Source organism: Lathyrus oleraceus, chromosome 4, assembly GCF_024323335.1.
Source record: "Lathyrus oleraceus cultivar Zhongwan6 chromosome 4, CAAS_Psat_ZW6_1.0, whole genome shotgun sequence".
Lineage (NCBI taxonomy): Eukaryota > Viridiplantae > Streptophyta > Magnoliopsida > Fabales > Fabaceae > Lathyrus > Lathyrus oleraceus.
The window spans coordinates 413,466,990-413,483,119 of record NC_066582.1 but is presented as its reverse complement, the minus strand read 5'-3'; the positions used below and the strand labels follow the sequence as shown (position 1 = coordinate 413,483,119).

The following is a 16,130-nucleotide window of genomic DNA, read 5'->3' as shown; positions in this document are numbered from 1 at the left end:
TCAATAGACGTTAATTACATCAAACAAACATAGCAACCAAACATGGTAGCAAACAACATTTAATGCACAAAACTACGAATTACATGATACCATTGTCAAGCAAGTTCAAAGGGAACATCAAGTACTTCGACGTAACAAGTCACCTCTTTTCCTCCTAGAGGTAGGTCATAAGGGTTTTCACACCCAAATTAGACCAACGACGCATACTCATAACCTGTCAATGAACGTCGGCAATACTCATTAGGCAAACAAACTTTACATTGCATGGATAACAAGCAAACTCTAGCGCTACAACAACTTGCAAACAACCAAAAGTGTTGCACAACAACAATATAATAGATCCAAATACAGGACTCAAAGCTGAACAAAGCTACAACTTACTGAGGTAAACATATATTATATAAAAATTGTCATTATATTCATGGTACAATAGTCTGGAAAATATTAGATGCACAAGAAAATACAATACAAAGAAAAAGAAAAAGTAGTCAAGATGCAACTCCCTGAGCCAAACTATCCATATTCCCATCTAGAGTCCCGTTGGGAGAAGCCTTTAAGAGGTCGAATTCTTCAACATCGATGTACCTCAAAAAATACGATCTTTCGCAAAGTGCACCGTACGCTCGTGGAATATGTGTTCGAGCAGAGTAGCCATCAAATTTTATTTAATCCAATGGAGAAAAAGGAAAATATCGATAAAACCTTTGAAAAGAACATGGTCGTCGTAACCAAATTCGGGTTCAAAAGTCAATTATGCAAAGGGAAAGTATTAACACCCCTCACATCTCTTGTACTCAACGAGAATCTTTTAGTTAAATTTGAGATTGAGTGTTAGCTTATGTCAATTATTTTCTTCGAGTAAATTAAAAGAGAAAAGAGAAAAGAAAAAGGGGTTGCAACAAGTTTTTTTGTTAATGTGCTTGAATGTTTGTGACTGGTAAAAAGGGATTTGTGGTTATGGTGTTTGGTAGTTGTATTCTTATGGGGTAGGTTGTGTGAATGGATATTGGTTATAATGGGTGGTGGGTGGTGTTTGTGGTTGGGTGTACGATGTTGAGGGGGTAAAAATTGGATTTTATTGTCGGGTATTTTAGGTGGTTGGGTTAAATAATGGGTATTGTTGTCTTGGGGTATAAGGTTGTTGTGTTAGGTTGAAAGATTGTTGGATGTTAAAGATAGGTTGTTGGGTGTAAGTGCTTATTGATATTGATAGAATTCATACAATGAACTTCCGTTTTACTTGGTAACACTTAAGAAATCTGTTCACGGTACAATGGTAGAAATGAAGACACTACCCACATATACAGATGGCAACACTATTGTTGATGGGAAATAAATATTCCACCTACTATTCTGGGCATTTCAACCATGCATTAGAGACTTTCCATATTGCAATCCTATACTCCAAATTGATGGGACCTGGTTGTATGGTAAATATAAGGAGACACTACTTATGGTATTAACGCAAGATAGAAACAATGATATTTTCCCAGTAGCTTTTTTCCTAGTTGAAGGTGAGACTGCAGGTGGTTGGGGGTTCTCTCTACAGAACTTGAGATGCCATGTTGCTCCTTAACTTGGGCTATATTTGATTTCAGACAGACATGCATCAGCTGAGAGCGCGTACAGTAATCCAGATAACGGTTGGCAAAATCCATCATCTGTGCATATCAACTGTATGAGACACAAGATCGACCTATTAAATGGTTGGTGTGACTGCAAAAAGTTTCAAGCTTATCGTGTTCCTTGTTCACATGTTATCGTTGCATGTTCCAATGCACGTCAAGACGCCTATGCTCCTTTTTCCAATGTTTATGAGGTCACAAACATATTTAGGCTTACAACACAAGCTTTTCAGTGCTACCATACGAGGAATATTGACATATTTATGAAGGAGACCAAATATGTGGAGGACAAGAAAGGCCGCTCAGTGAGCATATGTATTATAATAGAAATGGGCACGGATGATAAGTTGGAGAAAAAATGTGGATTGTGTCATCTTATTGGCCACAATCGGACTTGGTCTCCCACTGTTGGAACTAGTAATAATTAAGTTTTTATTTTGTTGTCAAATATCAATTTCAGATTATCATCAAGTGCTAATTAAGTATTTATTTCGTCGTTAAATACCATTTTTTGAATACAAAGATATTTCGCATTTAATATAGATAACAAGAACATATACAATATTTGTAAGAGATTATAATAATCCAATACTACAACAACACTTAAAACCACAAATTGACATCTAAAACACCACCACAAACAACATATAAAAAGACTTAACACCACAACATTTCTAAGGGATTACAACAATCAAAACAACATCATCAACTTCAAACATCATATTATTGACATCATTGTCATCTTTAACTCACACCCACATATGTTAGATATCATTGTTGTCTTCCGCAATAGAGATGTATGAAACAAGTCTCTAAATACTTCTAATTCTTTCACCATCACTAATCTCTATGTTAAACTAATGAATCAAGTTCCTCCCTAGTTGTTCCAAACTTTGGATGTTTCAAAAAATCATTTTCATTGGAGGCTTGACTCTCGAATAAATAACATGTCCTTTGCGGTAATTCATGTTAAAATAATGAATAACAAAAAATTAGAAGAAAATAAGAAAGGATCTGAAAAAATGGATCACGTCACACCTTTATTTATACCGAATTAGCCACATAGATCTTCCAAAATAATTGTCGGATCCATTATAGATAAATCAAAACATCATCCAATTGCAGTTCTAACTCTATACTTGAATAATAAAAAATATAAAACAACCACCAATTGCAATTCTGACTATGTACTAAAATAATAAAAAAAAATATAAAACTACCACGAACTACAATTCTGAATATACTTAAAAAATATAAAACATTTGCCACTTGCAATTTCGACTTTGTACTTAAATAATAAAAAATATAAAACATCCATCTATTTGTATTTAAATAATAAAATATTAATTATTAATAAATTTATATAAAAAAATTAAATAATTTATATAATATATTAATATAACTCAATTGAAAAAATAATATATATATATATATATATATATATATATATATATATATATATATATTATTTTTTCAATTGAGTTATATATATAGTTGTTGGCCAATGTTATTAATTAATTAGTTAATTATTAAAGGATGACGACTCATGCAATGACAATAAAGCACAAAAGGAGGACATTTCGAAACAGAGAATAGAATCTACATCCTACGATAACCACCGCTACCGCGCTTTTAAAACTCTCTACCGGATTTTGAGAAGCTAGTAAGTAGTAACTATAGCTTTTCCACTGTGAAACCATACAAGAACACACCAATATTATCATTCATCACTTCTTATTTTACACACCACTATCACAAACCTATCATTTACGTAAATCTCCAAAATGGTTTATGAGAAGAAGGAAAAGGGAGGGATTTTGAAGGTGGAACCAAAACCTAGCAATGGATTCACTTCAAAAGCCGTTGATTTGTTGGAGAAGATTATTGTTAAGCTCTTCTATGATTCTTCACTTCCTCATCACTGGCTTTCTGGTAATTTTGCACCTGTCAAACATGAGACGCCTCCTGTTAAGGATCTTATCGTGCAAGGCTACCTTCCGGTTACTTCTATTCCTTCTTTATGTTTCTTTCTTCTTAATTTGAAGTTGAACCCCTTGATATGGTGTTAACAGAATTTTGATGATAAGAGAAAAAATGATTAACTGTTTTAATGAAAACTAACTTTGATTGACTTGAATTTATATTTGTATATTTTCACTTGAGAGCGAGTTAATTACTAAATTTGAATTATGAAGCACCAACGAAAATGCATGTCACCTCCGACACTTATATCAGACGGTACGACCTTGGTTGAAAAAGTTAAACAAGTGTCGGAAAACTAGACAAGTGTCACACTCGGACTACGATATGTGTGATACTATTGAGACAAATGTTTAAAAAAGAAATTGTTTTTCTCTTTTGCTTCAACATTCCTTATATCAGGTCTTTGCCGCTCATCACTTACCATTTGATGTGTATGGCAGGATTGCTTGAATGGAGAGTTTGTTAGGGTGGGGCCCAATCCAAAGTTTTCTTCTGTGGCGGGATATCACTGGTAAAAAATTTACCATTTTCTTGTATGCTTTGAGCAGTATATTATAAGATCTTGCACCAATCTAATTAGTATATTGATTTTTCTTTTCCTGTGTTTACTTCTTACGGAAAGGTTTAGTATGAATGTGGAGATTTTTTAGTTTTTCTGAACTTAACATGTATTCATAATTTGGAGTTTTACGCTCATACCGCGCTTTCTCTCTATGTTTTTGCAGGTTTGACGGAGATGGGTGTGTGCTCTTCTGGTTTCAATAACTATAACAAGTTCATAATATTGGTATTTAGTCATTGAATATTCATCTATGAATCAATTACTTGCAGAATGATCCATGGTTTGCGTATTAAAGATGGAAAAGCTTCGTATGTTTCCCGCTTTGTGAAAACATCTCGTTTTAAACAAGAAGAATACTTTAATGGCTCTAAGTTTCTGAAGGTATATAAAAAAAGTAAAAGTATAGAAGCTTGGCGAAGAGTATACTAGTGAATGATTGAATGCTTGTTTTACAGTTGCACAAGATAAATGTTTTTTCTTGTTTGCCATTTTCAGATTGGAGATCTCAAAGGTCTATTTGGATTGTTGATGGTTAACATACAAATGTTAAGAGCTAAATTGAAAATATTGGATGTTTCTTATGGACACGGAACAGGTAATTTGTGTTACGAAACCTTTGTTTTTAACTTGGAAGTTGGAAAAGTTAGGTCTAGTATATGGATGTGAAGATATGAATCTAACTTGTGCTCATACTATCATGTTTACCAGCTAATACAGCTCTTGTATATCACCATCAGAAGCTTCTAGCACTCTCCGAAGGAGACAAACCTTGTCAGTACTTTTCCTTTCTGCTTCTAGCACTGTCATAGTTGTGTCAGTCTTTGACTAGCGACAATTGAATTTACTTATTCTACTACGGCACTGAAGTAGTCTCATTTTAAATTTTGCAGATGCTATTAAAATTTTAGAAGACGGTGATTTGCAGACACTTGGCATGCTAGATTATGACAAGAGATTAGGCCATAACTTCACTGCCCATCCAAAAGTTGACCCTTTTACTGGTGAAGCAATCTTCAAATAAGCGATTAAGCTGAAAGATTTAATAAAGTAATTCCAATTTCCAACAAATAACTTTCTTATATGCAGGGGAGATGTTTACATTTGGATATTCACATACAGCACCATATGTCACATACAGGGTAATATCAAAGGATGGTTTTATGCAAGATCCTGTTCCAATAACAATATCAGACCCCGTTTTGATGCATGATTTTGCCATCACAGAGAATTATTCAATATTTATGGACCTTCCTCTGTACTTTAGGCCAGAGGTAGTTCATATGATCTGGCTAAAGATTAGTTTGTTAGTAATATCACTTGATGGAAATTAAATAAATCTTGAATTGTTGATTGGAATGTATTTTTCAGGAAATGGTGAAGAATAAGACCTTGATATTCTCATTTGATTCAACCAAGATAGCTCGTTTTGGTGTCTTACCTCGGTATGCTAAGGATGAGAAGCATATCAGATGGTTTGAACTACCAAATTGCTACATTTTCCACAATGGTATGTTTGCTTGCTTTGTTTCTCCTTAATATAATATGTTGATTGATATTCTATAATGATCATTTGTAAAATCCAATGATTGTGAAATTGAAGTTATATTTTCTCATTCATTTGATTTTTGATTCATGGTAATGTCAAATTTGTAAACACCTTTCGGTATCATGCAAATCACTTCAAAATAGAATGGTAGCAATGTATCATGAATTAAAGTCAGTAATAAAAGGCTTCTATTTATGCTGTAAATTATCTAATTCTGACGAATTTGTCCATTTTCATATTTTATTTGACTCATTTTTTCCCCTAGCTAATGCTTGGGAAGAGGAGGATGAAATTGTTTTGATCACGTGCCGCATGGAGAATCCAAATTTGGACATGGCTAGCGGGGCTGTCAAGGAAAAGCTTTATAATATCTCAAACGAGCTGTATGTAAAATGACTTATTCTTATATGCACTTTATGAAGAAAATATCAATGGATGATATTCTATATTTACATTCATTGAACGCTTTCCAGGTATGAGATGAGATTTAACATGAAAACCGGTGAAGCTTCTCAAAAGAAACTATCCGCGTCTGCTGTAGATTTTCCTAGGGTGAATGAAAGCTACACTGGCAGGTTAGCTTATCGAGAAGGGTTGTGTTGTGTCATCAGTAATCCAGTATATGCATGTCTGCCACAACCTGTATTTACTAATTTCATTTCCTCAGGAAGCAACGGTACGTGTATGGAACCACATTAGACAGCATTGCTAAAGTAACTGGGATTATTAAATTTGATTTGCACGCCGAGCCAGATTCTGGAAAAACAAAGCTTGAAGTTGGAGGAAATGTTCAAGGTCTCTATGACTTGGGACCAGGAAGGTTTGGCTCTGAGGCTGTTTATGTCCCACGCGTCCCTGGCACCGATTCTGAAGAAGATGACGGATACTTGATCTTTTTTGTACATGATGAGAATACGGGGTAATCAATTTCCTCTGAGAACATACCAGTGACTTATATTGCTTAGTTTTTGTTTTTCTTAATCTTCTGTTTAACTTGAATACCGTAGGAAATCATTCGTGCACGTCATAGATGCAAAAACAATGTCATCGGAACCTGTTGCAGTTGTAGAGTTGCCTCAAAGAGTTCCATATGGGTTCCATGCTTTCTTTGTCACAGAGGTTTGTGCTACTTCATCATTAATGGTTCTCATTGATTGCTTTACCATTACCACTTTCTGTTTCAAAAACTGCTTACATTTAAATGCATGTTCATTTTTTTATGGCTCCATTTACAGGAACAACTGCAAGAACAGACTAAATTCTAAACATGCAGACAACCTCATTGCACTGCCTCAGAATGAATCATGCTTGTATTTATATATCATGTTTATATTTGATACACGTATAGTTATATTTATCATAATTGTATAGTTTTTACTTATTTTTAAAGTCACTGTTTAAAGTAAAAGGTTAAAGGGTTATATTATACTATCTTTTATATTTATTTGAGAGAGAATTATGAAACCATCTTATCATATATAAAGACTTTAAAACAAGGGTTTAATGGTGGTACTCTGACCGTGTAAAAAAGTTTTACACTCTCATCCAATAAGAATATATCATTTTGCCATGTCATACAAGTGTTTTAAAATTTTCAATCTGATTTGACAGGATACATGGTCGTCATTGGTTAACAGTGTAAAATAAATTTACACTATCAGTATGTCACCCATTTTCTCTTAAAACAAAAACTACCTCTGCAAGAAGTAAAACACGACTATAACCAGCCATCTTTCCGGTGTGTGCATCACACTCACTACCCTCCTTTGTACCCTTTTTATTTTATTGTTTGTTTGGTATTGATGTTGTCCCATGTTGGGTTTGATGCAACTTTTGTAAAAGTCTCTTCCCTTTTCTAATGATGGAAAAAGTTGATAAAAACATTTTTGATGTTACTCATATGGGAATGAGTGCCAAGAGTTTTTTCTTGTTTCACTTAATGCTTTTCGTATTAGCTCCAAAAGAGTTTGGATTCTTGATTTTGGTCTTTTTCATCATATGACATTTGATTCTCAACAATTTTGGAAGTATATTTTCCTTTTTTTATACTATTGTTGTAGGTGATTGTCATACTCAAGTTTGTCGGAATTATTCGGGAGTCAACACGAGAGAATATTTTTATCTTTGAGGTCTTCCTTTTTATGAGCAATAGACATTTGTAAGAGACACACCACATACTCACCCAAAACCTTAAGATTATAGGTGTGTATTCTTCCACTTATAAATGTTCAAGTCTCCACAATTTTAATTAATGTGGATCTTTCCTAAACTACTCACGCTTGTTATTCTCAACACTCTCCTCGAGTGTGAGTTATCCACAATGTTTCCCTCAAGCGGAAGCTCTTTTTTTTTTATCATATACATGTATAATGTCATTGACACTCTTCAACGAAACACTCTATCAGCGATCATGTGGGGATACTTTCGATACAAGTGAGTCGGTTCCTTCCTTCTAATCAAAGGCTAATGATACTACTGTTGTGATCAATTCGGGGGATCAACACAAGAGATCATTTTTCACTTTGAGGCATTTCTTTTTATGAGCAACACACCTTTGTGAGAGACACACCGCATACTCATCAAAAACCTTAAAGTTATACGTGTGTGGGTTCTCCTACTTATAAATGCTCAAGTCTCCACATTTTAACCAGTGTGAGACTTCCCCACACACTACTCACACTTGTTATTCTCAACAAAATTGATGGTAATTGAGACATTTACCTTCGATTTTTTTAAATTAAAAGATGTACTTCATGCTTCCGATCTTTTGAATAACCTTTTATCTATTCATAAACCTACATAAGATAATAATCATGAACATAATATATTTTAATTCTAATTGTGTTCTTATGGATCTTGCTATGGGGAAGACAAATGGAATTGCTAAGGAACAAAGAGAGTTATGTTATTTGTCAAATGAAATTTGAAAAAATTCTAAGGACATTATGTGCGAGATGTTTAAAAAATGTGTTTGTGCTTAAAGGTTCTATCTTTGAATCTATAGAAACTGGATAAGAATGTAAATAAATAAAATACATAATTTCTTAAAAATGATAAAACAAATAAAGAAAACAATAAAACAATTGGATTAAAAAAGTGTTTGAATTAAGGCCAATAAAATTAAAATGTGAACTCTGGTGCATAGAATAAAAACGTGTTTGAAAATCACTTTCCCTCTTGATCTTGAGTAGTGGCGAAAAAACCTTCGTCTTGCCACTTAGATTTGATATAAATCTTCTCAAGAAGTTTATCTTCCCCAACAAAGATTGGAGCCGCTTCTTTGTCGACGGAGGCTTGAGATCCAAAATTGCTTTTGTTTTGTTGTGGTTGATCTCAATGCCTTTTCTGTGTACCACGAAACCTAAAAAGTCTATTGCATGTACACCAAAAACACATTTTAATGGATTCATTTTTAATCCATATTTTCTCACCCTCTCAAAGGAGCGTCGAAGATGATCCAAATGACCATTTTTAGACGAATATTTTATCATAATATCATCAACGTATACCTGCATACACTTTTCAATAAAATCATAGAATATGTCATTCATGGCTCTTTGATAGGTTGCTCCGGCGTTTTTTAAACCAAATAGCATCACAACCCATTCGTATGTTTCCAAAGCTCCGGGGCATCGAAACACCGCCTTGGGAACATCATCTTCTTCTACGAGAATATGATTATAGTCAAAATAACCATCAAGTATACTCAAGTATTCGAAACCTGTGGCTGAATCGACTAGCATTTCTGACACAAACATCGAATACTCATCTTTTGGAGTTGCATTGTTTAAGTCTCTAAAATCTATACAGACTCTAAGTGTTCCATTTTCTTGATAACATGTACTATATTGGCTAACCATTCGACGTACCTTGTAGTTCTGATGAACCAGCTTTTTAGCAGTCTTTCAATCTCCTGCTTAATCTTCATTGTGATTTATGGAGCAAATTGTAGAGGATGTTGCTTTACTGACTGTTTTCCTGGCTGAAGATAAATGTGGAAGCAAGTATACATTTTTGCAGGAATGAACTTTTTTCTCTTAGACGCTTGATACTTTGAGTGTTTTCCTTTTGCAATGTTACAAATGTCACCCTTGAACTAGAAATAAAATCTACTTAAATAGTAATAAAAATAATTGATATATGACCATTGACCATTTACAATGTGCCACGCGTCTGAACTTGTAATAAACCCACGTCTTTTGCAACTTCTCACACGTTCGGCTCAACCAATTATATAAATTTTTGCTCATTTGGTTTCGACTTCGACTAGCTCACCCCGCCGACCTCCTTTCGACTTGGCTTATGTCTTTCTTGATTGTCGAACCGCTTCTACTATGTTCACCCCTCTCGACCCTTCGCCATATAATTTCGTTCTTCTTGCTTTAATTTTTTCTCTTCGACATAGTCGAAATTTGCTGGCTAATCATCTACCACATTTATCCCTATTAAAAGACTTTTTTGAAAATTAATATGAGATTACTTCGAAATATTATATATTACTCTCTACTTTTTTTTAAGTGTTATTTTTTTAATAATTCTTTGTTATTTTTAATTGTCATTTTCAAAGTTAAGGTATTATTAATTGTATTTTTGTCAAAATTATTTCTAAATATTATTATATAGAAAAAAACAAAATAAAATAAATAAAATAAATAATTAATAATATTATAGATAAAAAAAATTATTATTTGAGAAGTAATAATATTGATTAATTTTATTAATATATTTAAAAAATAACACATTGAAGAGAAATATAGATATCTCCATTAGGCACAGAGAAAATTACAATAACTATGGAGACTCGAGCCTTAAAAAAAATTATGAAGACTCAGGTAAGGACAAAAAGCACAAAGAGGAGGAGATTTCAAAGCCTAGGTTAGAATCTAGTGCATACCATGATAACCACGTGGCAGTTACTAAGCCAGCAAAACCACATAGAAGTTAAACAATACAAATTTCATCACTTCTTATTTTACACACCACTCTCACAAACCTATCATTCACGTAAATCTCCAAAATGGGTTCTGAGAAGAAGGAAAATGGAGTGATTTTGAAGGTGGAACCAAAACCTAGCAATGGATTCACTTCAAAAGCCGTTGATTTGTTGGAGAAGATTATTGTTAAGCTCTTCTATGATTCTTCACTTCCTCATCACTGGCTTTCCGGTAATTTTGCACCTGTCAAAGACGAGACGCCTCCTGTTAAGGATCTTACCGTGCAAGGCCACCTTCCGGTTACTTCTATTCCTTCTTTCTGTTTTTCTGTTTTTCTGTTTTTTTTTTCATTAATTTGAAGTTGAAGACCTATATTTGTATAGTTTTGCTTTAAAGTGAGTTGATTACTAAATTTGAGCGAGTTTATGCTGTGATTCACCATGTTGTAGTTCTTGCTGCTCGTCACTTACCATCTGTTGTGTATTGCAGGATTGCTTGAATGGAGAGTTTGTTAGGGTGGGGCCCAATCCAAAGTTTTCTCCCGTGGCAGGATATCACTGGTAAAGTGTTGTAAGCTTTGAACAGTATATTATAAGATCTTGCACCAATTTTATCAGAATATTGAATTTTCTTTTTGCCTGAACTTAAAATGTATTCATAATGTGGAGTTTTATGCTTATACGATGCTTTCTCTCTATGTTTTTGCAGGTTTGACGGAGATGGGTGCGTGCTATTGCGTTTTCAATAACTATAACAAGTTCATAATTTTGGTATATAGTCGTTGAATATTGATCTATGTATCAATTACTTGCAGAATGATCCATGGTTTGCGTATCAAAGATGGAAAAGCTTCTTATGTTTCCCGCTTCGTGAAAACTTCTCGTTTTAAACAAGAAGAATACTTTAATGGCTCTAAATTTATGAAGGTATGTAAAAAAAGTACAAGTATAGAAGCTTGGCGAAGAGTATACTAGTGAATGATTGAATGCTTGTTTTACACTTGCACAAGATAAATATGTTTTTTCTTGTTTGCTATTTTCAGATTGGAGATCTCAAAGGTCTATTTGGACTGTTAATGGTTAACATGCAAATGTTAAGAGCTAAATTGAAAATACTGGATGTTTCTTATGGACACGGAACAGGTAACTTTTGTTATGATTTTTTGGGGTCAAATTCAAGGTCCCGGGGACTTGCTGTTGCTGATACACGTTTTGACGAAACCTCTGTTTTTAACTTGGATATTGGAAAAGTTAGGTCTAGTATATGGATGTGAAGATATGAATCTAACTTGTGCTCATACTGTCATGTTTACCAGCTAATACAGCTCTTGTATATCATCACCAGAAGCTTCTAGCACTCTCGGAAGGAGACAAACCTTGTGAGTACTTTTCCTTTCTGTTTTACTTATATGAAAGATATAAATTTGTTGATTATATCTGGAATGCCATCAACTGAATAGAACATGAGTTAAAAAGATTCATCAAGTTCAGTGGTTTGGAGAAAGCAACTTGAGTCTAGTTAGTGACTTAGGTGTAATATTTTGAAAACTGGACCAAATCAGTCGGTTTGGTTCAACCGGAAACGGGCCAGTTCGCTTGTTGGTTTAATATTGGTGACATTGCAATTTGATTAAACTAGATTGAACCGCAGTTTAATCACGGTTGGTAGCAACCAGTTTTCATTTTTTTTACTTATTGTATTTGTCACATGGTTGAACCAACTGAATCAATTGAACCATGACTCGGAGGTTTCACTGGTTTGATCTCTGGTTCGGTTTTTAAAATATAGTTAATTCATAATTGTATCACAGTATTTGACTAGCTATAATTATATTTATTTCTTCTTCTACGGTACTGAAGTAGTCTCATTTTAAATTTTGCAGATGCTATTAAAGTTTTTGAAGACGGTGATTTGCAGACACTTGGCATGCTAGATTATGACAAGAGATTGGGCCATAACTTCACAGCTCATCCAAAAGTTGACCCATTTACTGGTGAAGCCATCTTCAAATAAGTGATTAAGTTGAAAGATATAATGGAAAAGAAATTCCAATTTCCAACAAATAATTTTCCTATATGCAGGGGAGATGTTTACATTTGGATATTCACATACAGCACCATATGTCACATACAGAGTAATATCAAAGGACGGTTTTATGCAAGATCCCGTTCCCATAACAATATCAGATCCCGTCATGATGCATGACTTTGCCATCACAGAGAATTATTCGATATTTATGGACCTTCCTCTGTACTTTAGGCCAAAGGTATTGCTAGTGTTTTTGTTCATATGATCAGGCTAAAGATTAGTTTGTTAGTAATATCACTTGATGGAAATTAAATGAATCTTGAGTTGTTGATTGAAATGTATTTTTCAGGAAATGGTGAAGAATAAGACCTTGATATTCTCATTTGATTCAACCAAGAAAGCTCGTTTTGGTGTCTTACCTCGGTATGCTAAGGATGATAAGCATATCAGATGGTTTGAACTACCAAATTGCTTCATTTTCCACAATGGTATGTTTGCTTGCTTTTGTTTCTCCTTAACATAATATGTTGATTGATATTCTGTAATGTTGATTTGTAAAACTTAGAAGCTTTTGATTTTCAATTCATAGTAATGTCAAGCTGACACACCTTTCGGTTCGGTAACATGCAAACCATTACAAGATAAAATAAGAGCAGTGTATTACACTTTTATGTTGGGGAAAGAATAACAAGTTTCAATTTGTGCTTTAAATTATTTAATTCCGAATTTGTCCATTTTAATCTTTTATTTGACTCTTTTTTCCCCCTAGCCAATGCTTGGGAGGAGGAGGATGAAATTGTTTTGATCACGTGCCGCTTGGAGAATCCAAATTTGGACGTGGTCGGCGGGGCTGTCAAGGAAAAGCTTGATAATTTCTCAAATGAGCTGTAAAATGACTTGTTCTTATATGCAATTTATGAAGAAATCAATGGATGTTATTCTATATTTACATTCATTGAACTCTTTCCAGGTATGAGATGAGATTTAACATGAAAACCGGTGAAGCTTCTCAAAAGAAACTATCCGCGTCTACTGTAGATTTTCCTAGGGTGAATGAAAGCTACACTGGCAGGTTAGCTTATCGAGAATGGTTGTGTCATCGGGTTGGGTTGTGCTCCCCTATTAAGCATCTATCATTTTGATAGTTTTTCATTGTCACGTTCTTTTTTGTGACTTATTTGAAAATGAGTATTACAGTGCTACCATATGTACTTTCCGATTTACCTGTGTTTTAAGGTTGAGTCAGAACAGTATTCAAGTATATGCATGTCAACCAAAACCTGTATTTACTATTTTCATTTTATCAGGAAGCAACGATACGTGTATGGAACCACATTAGACAGCATTGCTAAAGTTACTGGGATTATTAAATTTGATTTGCACGCTGAGCCGGATTCTGGAAAAACAAAGCTTGAAGTTGGAGGAAATGTTCAAGGTCTTTATGACTTGGGACCAGGAAGGTTTGGCTCTGAGGCTGTTTATGTCCCACGTGTCCCTGGCACCGATTCTGAAGAAGATGACGGATACTTGATCTTTTTTGTACATGATGAGAATACCGGGTATCAATTTCCTCTGAGAACATACCAATGACTTATATTGCTTAGTTTTTGTTTTTTCTTAATCTTCTGTTTAACTTGAATACCGTAGGAAATCATTCGTGCACGTCATAGATGCAAAAACAATGTCAGCGGAACCTGTTGCAGTTGTAGAATTGCCCCAAAGAGTTCCATATGGGTTCCATGCTTTCTTTGTCACTGAGGTTTGTGTTACTTCACATTGCTTATTCATGAATTGCATTTTCTTCCTATATATTCCCATCACATTATCGCGAAAAGTTTTCTTATATTGATCGAATGGATCATTAATGGTTCTCATTGATTGTTTTACCATTACCACTTTCTGTTTCAAAAGCTGCATACATTTAAATGCATGCTGTTCATTTTTTTATGGCTCCATTTACAGGACCAACTGCAAGAACAGGCTAAGTTCTAAACATGCAGACAACCTCATTGCACTGCCTCAGAATGAATCACGCTTATATTCTAAACTTATAGTTTTATTTATCATATACTTGTATAATTGTAACTTGTTTTAAAGTCACTCTCTAAAGTTAAAGATTAAAGGATTCTGTTATACTATTTTTATATTTATTTGAGAGAGAATTATGAAACCATTTGATTAATATAATAGAAGCGCATATACAGACTTTAAAGATATAAAGTTTACAGGGCAGATTTATTTGATATACCGTTTCAATTCAACTAATTAAAATTTTCTCAATAACACAGTTAATGATTCTGATAAATACTAAGGAAGGCTCCGTTTGATTTGTTTTAATAAAACAAATGATTTTTAGTGTTAGTGTAGAAAAGTTTATAAAGATTTTTTTTTATAAAAATTTAATTTGAATAGTTATTTTTAAAATATTATTTTATATATTTTATTATTGTATTAAATATGTTTGTGGTCCTCTTAAATATCTCATATTTCAGTTTTAATCATTTAAAATAATTTTTTTAAAGAATGATTTTTTTTAAATTTTTATTTTTATTTTTAATCTCTTATGCTAAAACCGTTTTTAAAACTGTCATTAATTCAATCGTCAAATAATAAAGCGCTATTAAAATTATCGTTAAATCGTAAAATCGTTGCTAAATCATCGAAGAGTAAAATCGTGAATTTTTTTTTTAAATATCCAGAATTTTAAAAAAATTTTCAAAATTAACCATTTTTTCAAAAATATTACACAAATGGGCAAAATTTGCCCTAAAAGTGTACATAGGCGCCACCCTAGTTGGCGCCTACCCTTAATGGGTAGGGCAAGTCGCCACTAGGAGTGGCGCCTACACCCATTCCCATTTTTTTTTTTTTTTTTTTTAACATGTTTTATTATTTTTTTTTTAATTTTTTTTTAAATATTAGATATTTGATAAATATATTTTTTTTATAAATTATATTAATTTATATTAACACTTATATATAAATAAAATTATTACAAGATATATATATATATTAATTTATATATATATTAATTTATATATATATATATATATATATATATATATATATATATATATATATATATATATATATATATATATATTAATTTAATTTATAAACAATTAATATTATACACATGTAAATTAATATATATAAATATTTATTTACAAGATATAAATAAAATAAAATTTATATTAACACATATATATAAATAAAATGAATATTAACACATTTATATTAACACATATATATAAATAAAATGAATATATATATATATTAATTTATATATATATTAATTTAATTTATAAGTAAATAATATTATTTATAAATTTTTGGGAGAATTAGGGTTAATCATGTTAAGGTTAATCTATCAATTATAATTAGGGTTTATTGATCGGTTATAATCAGAGTTTGGTAGTTATGACCTAATTGAAACCCTAATTAATCAAGTG

At 32.7% G+C, this 16,130-nt stretch overlaps 2 protein-coding genes across 2 annotated transcripts; both read left to right on the top strand.

Moving 5' to 3' along the window:
- The first annotated feature begins 3,192 nt into the window (after positions 1 to 3,192).
- On the top strand, positions 3,193 to 7,098 carry LOC127075765 (carotenoid 9,10(9',10')-cleavage dioxygenase 1-like). Its single transcript, XM_051017233.1, has 14 exons — positions 3,193 to 3,625; positions 4,049 to 4,119; positions 4,334 to 4,348; positions 4,440 to 4,551; positions 4,666 to 4,765; positions 4,879 to 4,941; positions 5,061 to 5,171; positions 5,257 to 5,441; positions 5,539 to 5,677; positions 5,982 to 6,099; positions 6,190 to 6,291; positions 6,384 to 6,635; positions 6,724 to 6,835; positions 6,952 to 7,098. The coding sequence occupies exons 1-14, from the start codon at positions 3,410 to 3,412 to the stop codon at positions 6,979 to 6,981; spliced, it is 1,626 nt and encodes a 541-aa protein (XP_050873190.1). The 5' UTR covers positions 3,193 to 3,409; the 3' UTR covers positions 6,982 to 7,098.
- A 3,461-nt stretch (positions 7,099 to 10,559) lies between these two features.
- On the top strand, positions 10,560 to 15,009 carry LOC127075764 (carotenoid 9,10(9',10')-cleavage dioxygenase 1). Its single transcript, NM_001426849.1, has 14 exons — positions 10,560 to 10,949; positions 11,140 to 11,210; positions 11,359 to 11,373; positions 11,465 to 11,576; positions 11,693 to 11,792; positions 11,966 to 12,028; positions 12,533 to 12,643; positions 12,732 to 12,916; positions 13,028 to 13,166; positions 13,448 to 13,565; positions 13,649 to 13,750; positions 13,986 to 14,237; positions 14,326 to 14,437; positions 14,641 to 15,009. Exons 1-14 carry the CDS (start codon positions 10,734 to 10,736, stop codon positions 14,668 to 14,670), a joined length of 1,626 nt encoding a protein of 541 aa, NP_001413778.1. The 5' UTR covers positions 10,560 to 10,733; the 3' UTR covers positions 14,671 to 15,009.
- The last annotated feature ends 1,121 nt before the right edge of the window (positions 15,010 to 16,130 follow it).

Excerpts from the sequence above, each read along its gene's own strand:
- LOC127075765 (XM_051017233.1), top strand. The coding sequence starts at position 3,410 with ATGGTTTATGAGAAGAAGGAAAAGGGAGGGATTTTGAAGGTGGAACCA. Across the intron at positions 4,766-4,878 it reads TTCTTATGGACACGGAACAG|CTAATACAGCTCTTGTATAT; the intron begins GTAATTTGTGTT and ends CATGTTTACCAG. Across the intron at positions 5,172-5,256 it reads AAAAGTTGACCCTTTTACTG|GGGAGATGTTTACATTTGGA; the intron begins GTGAAGCAATCT and ends TCTTATATGCAG.
- LOC127075764 (NM_001426849.1), top strand. The coding sequence starts at position 10,734 with ATGGGTTCTGAGAAGAAGGAAAATGGAGTGATTTTGAAGGTGGAACCA. Across the intron at positions 11,793-11,965 it reads TTCTTATGGACACGGAACAG|CTAATACAGCTCTTGTATAT; the intron begins GTAACTTTTGTT and ends CATGTTTACCAG. Across the intron at positions 13,566-13,648 it reads GATAATTTCTCAAATGAGCT|GTATGAGATGAGATTTAACA; the intron begins GTAAAATGACTT and ends AACTCTTTCCAG.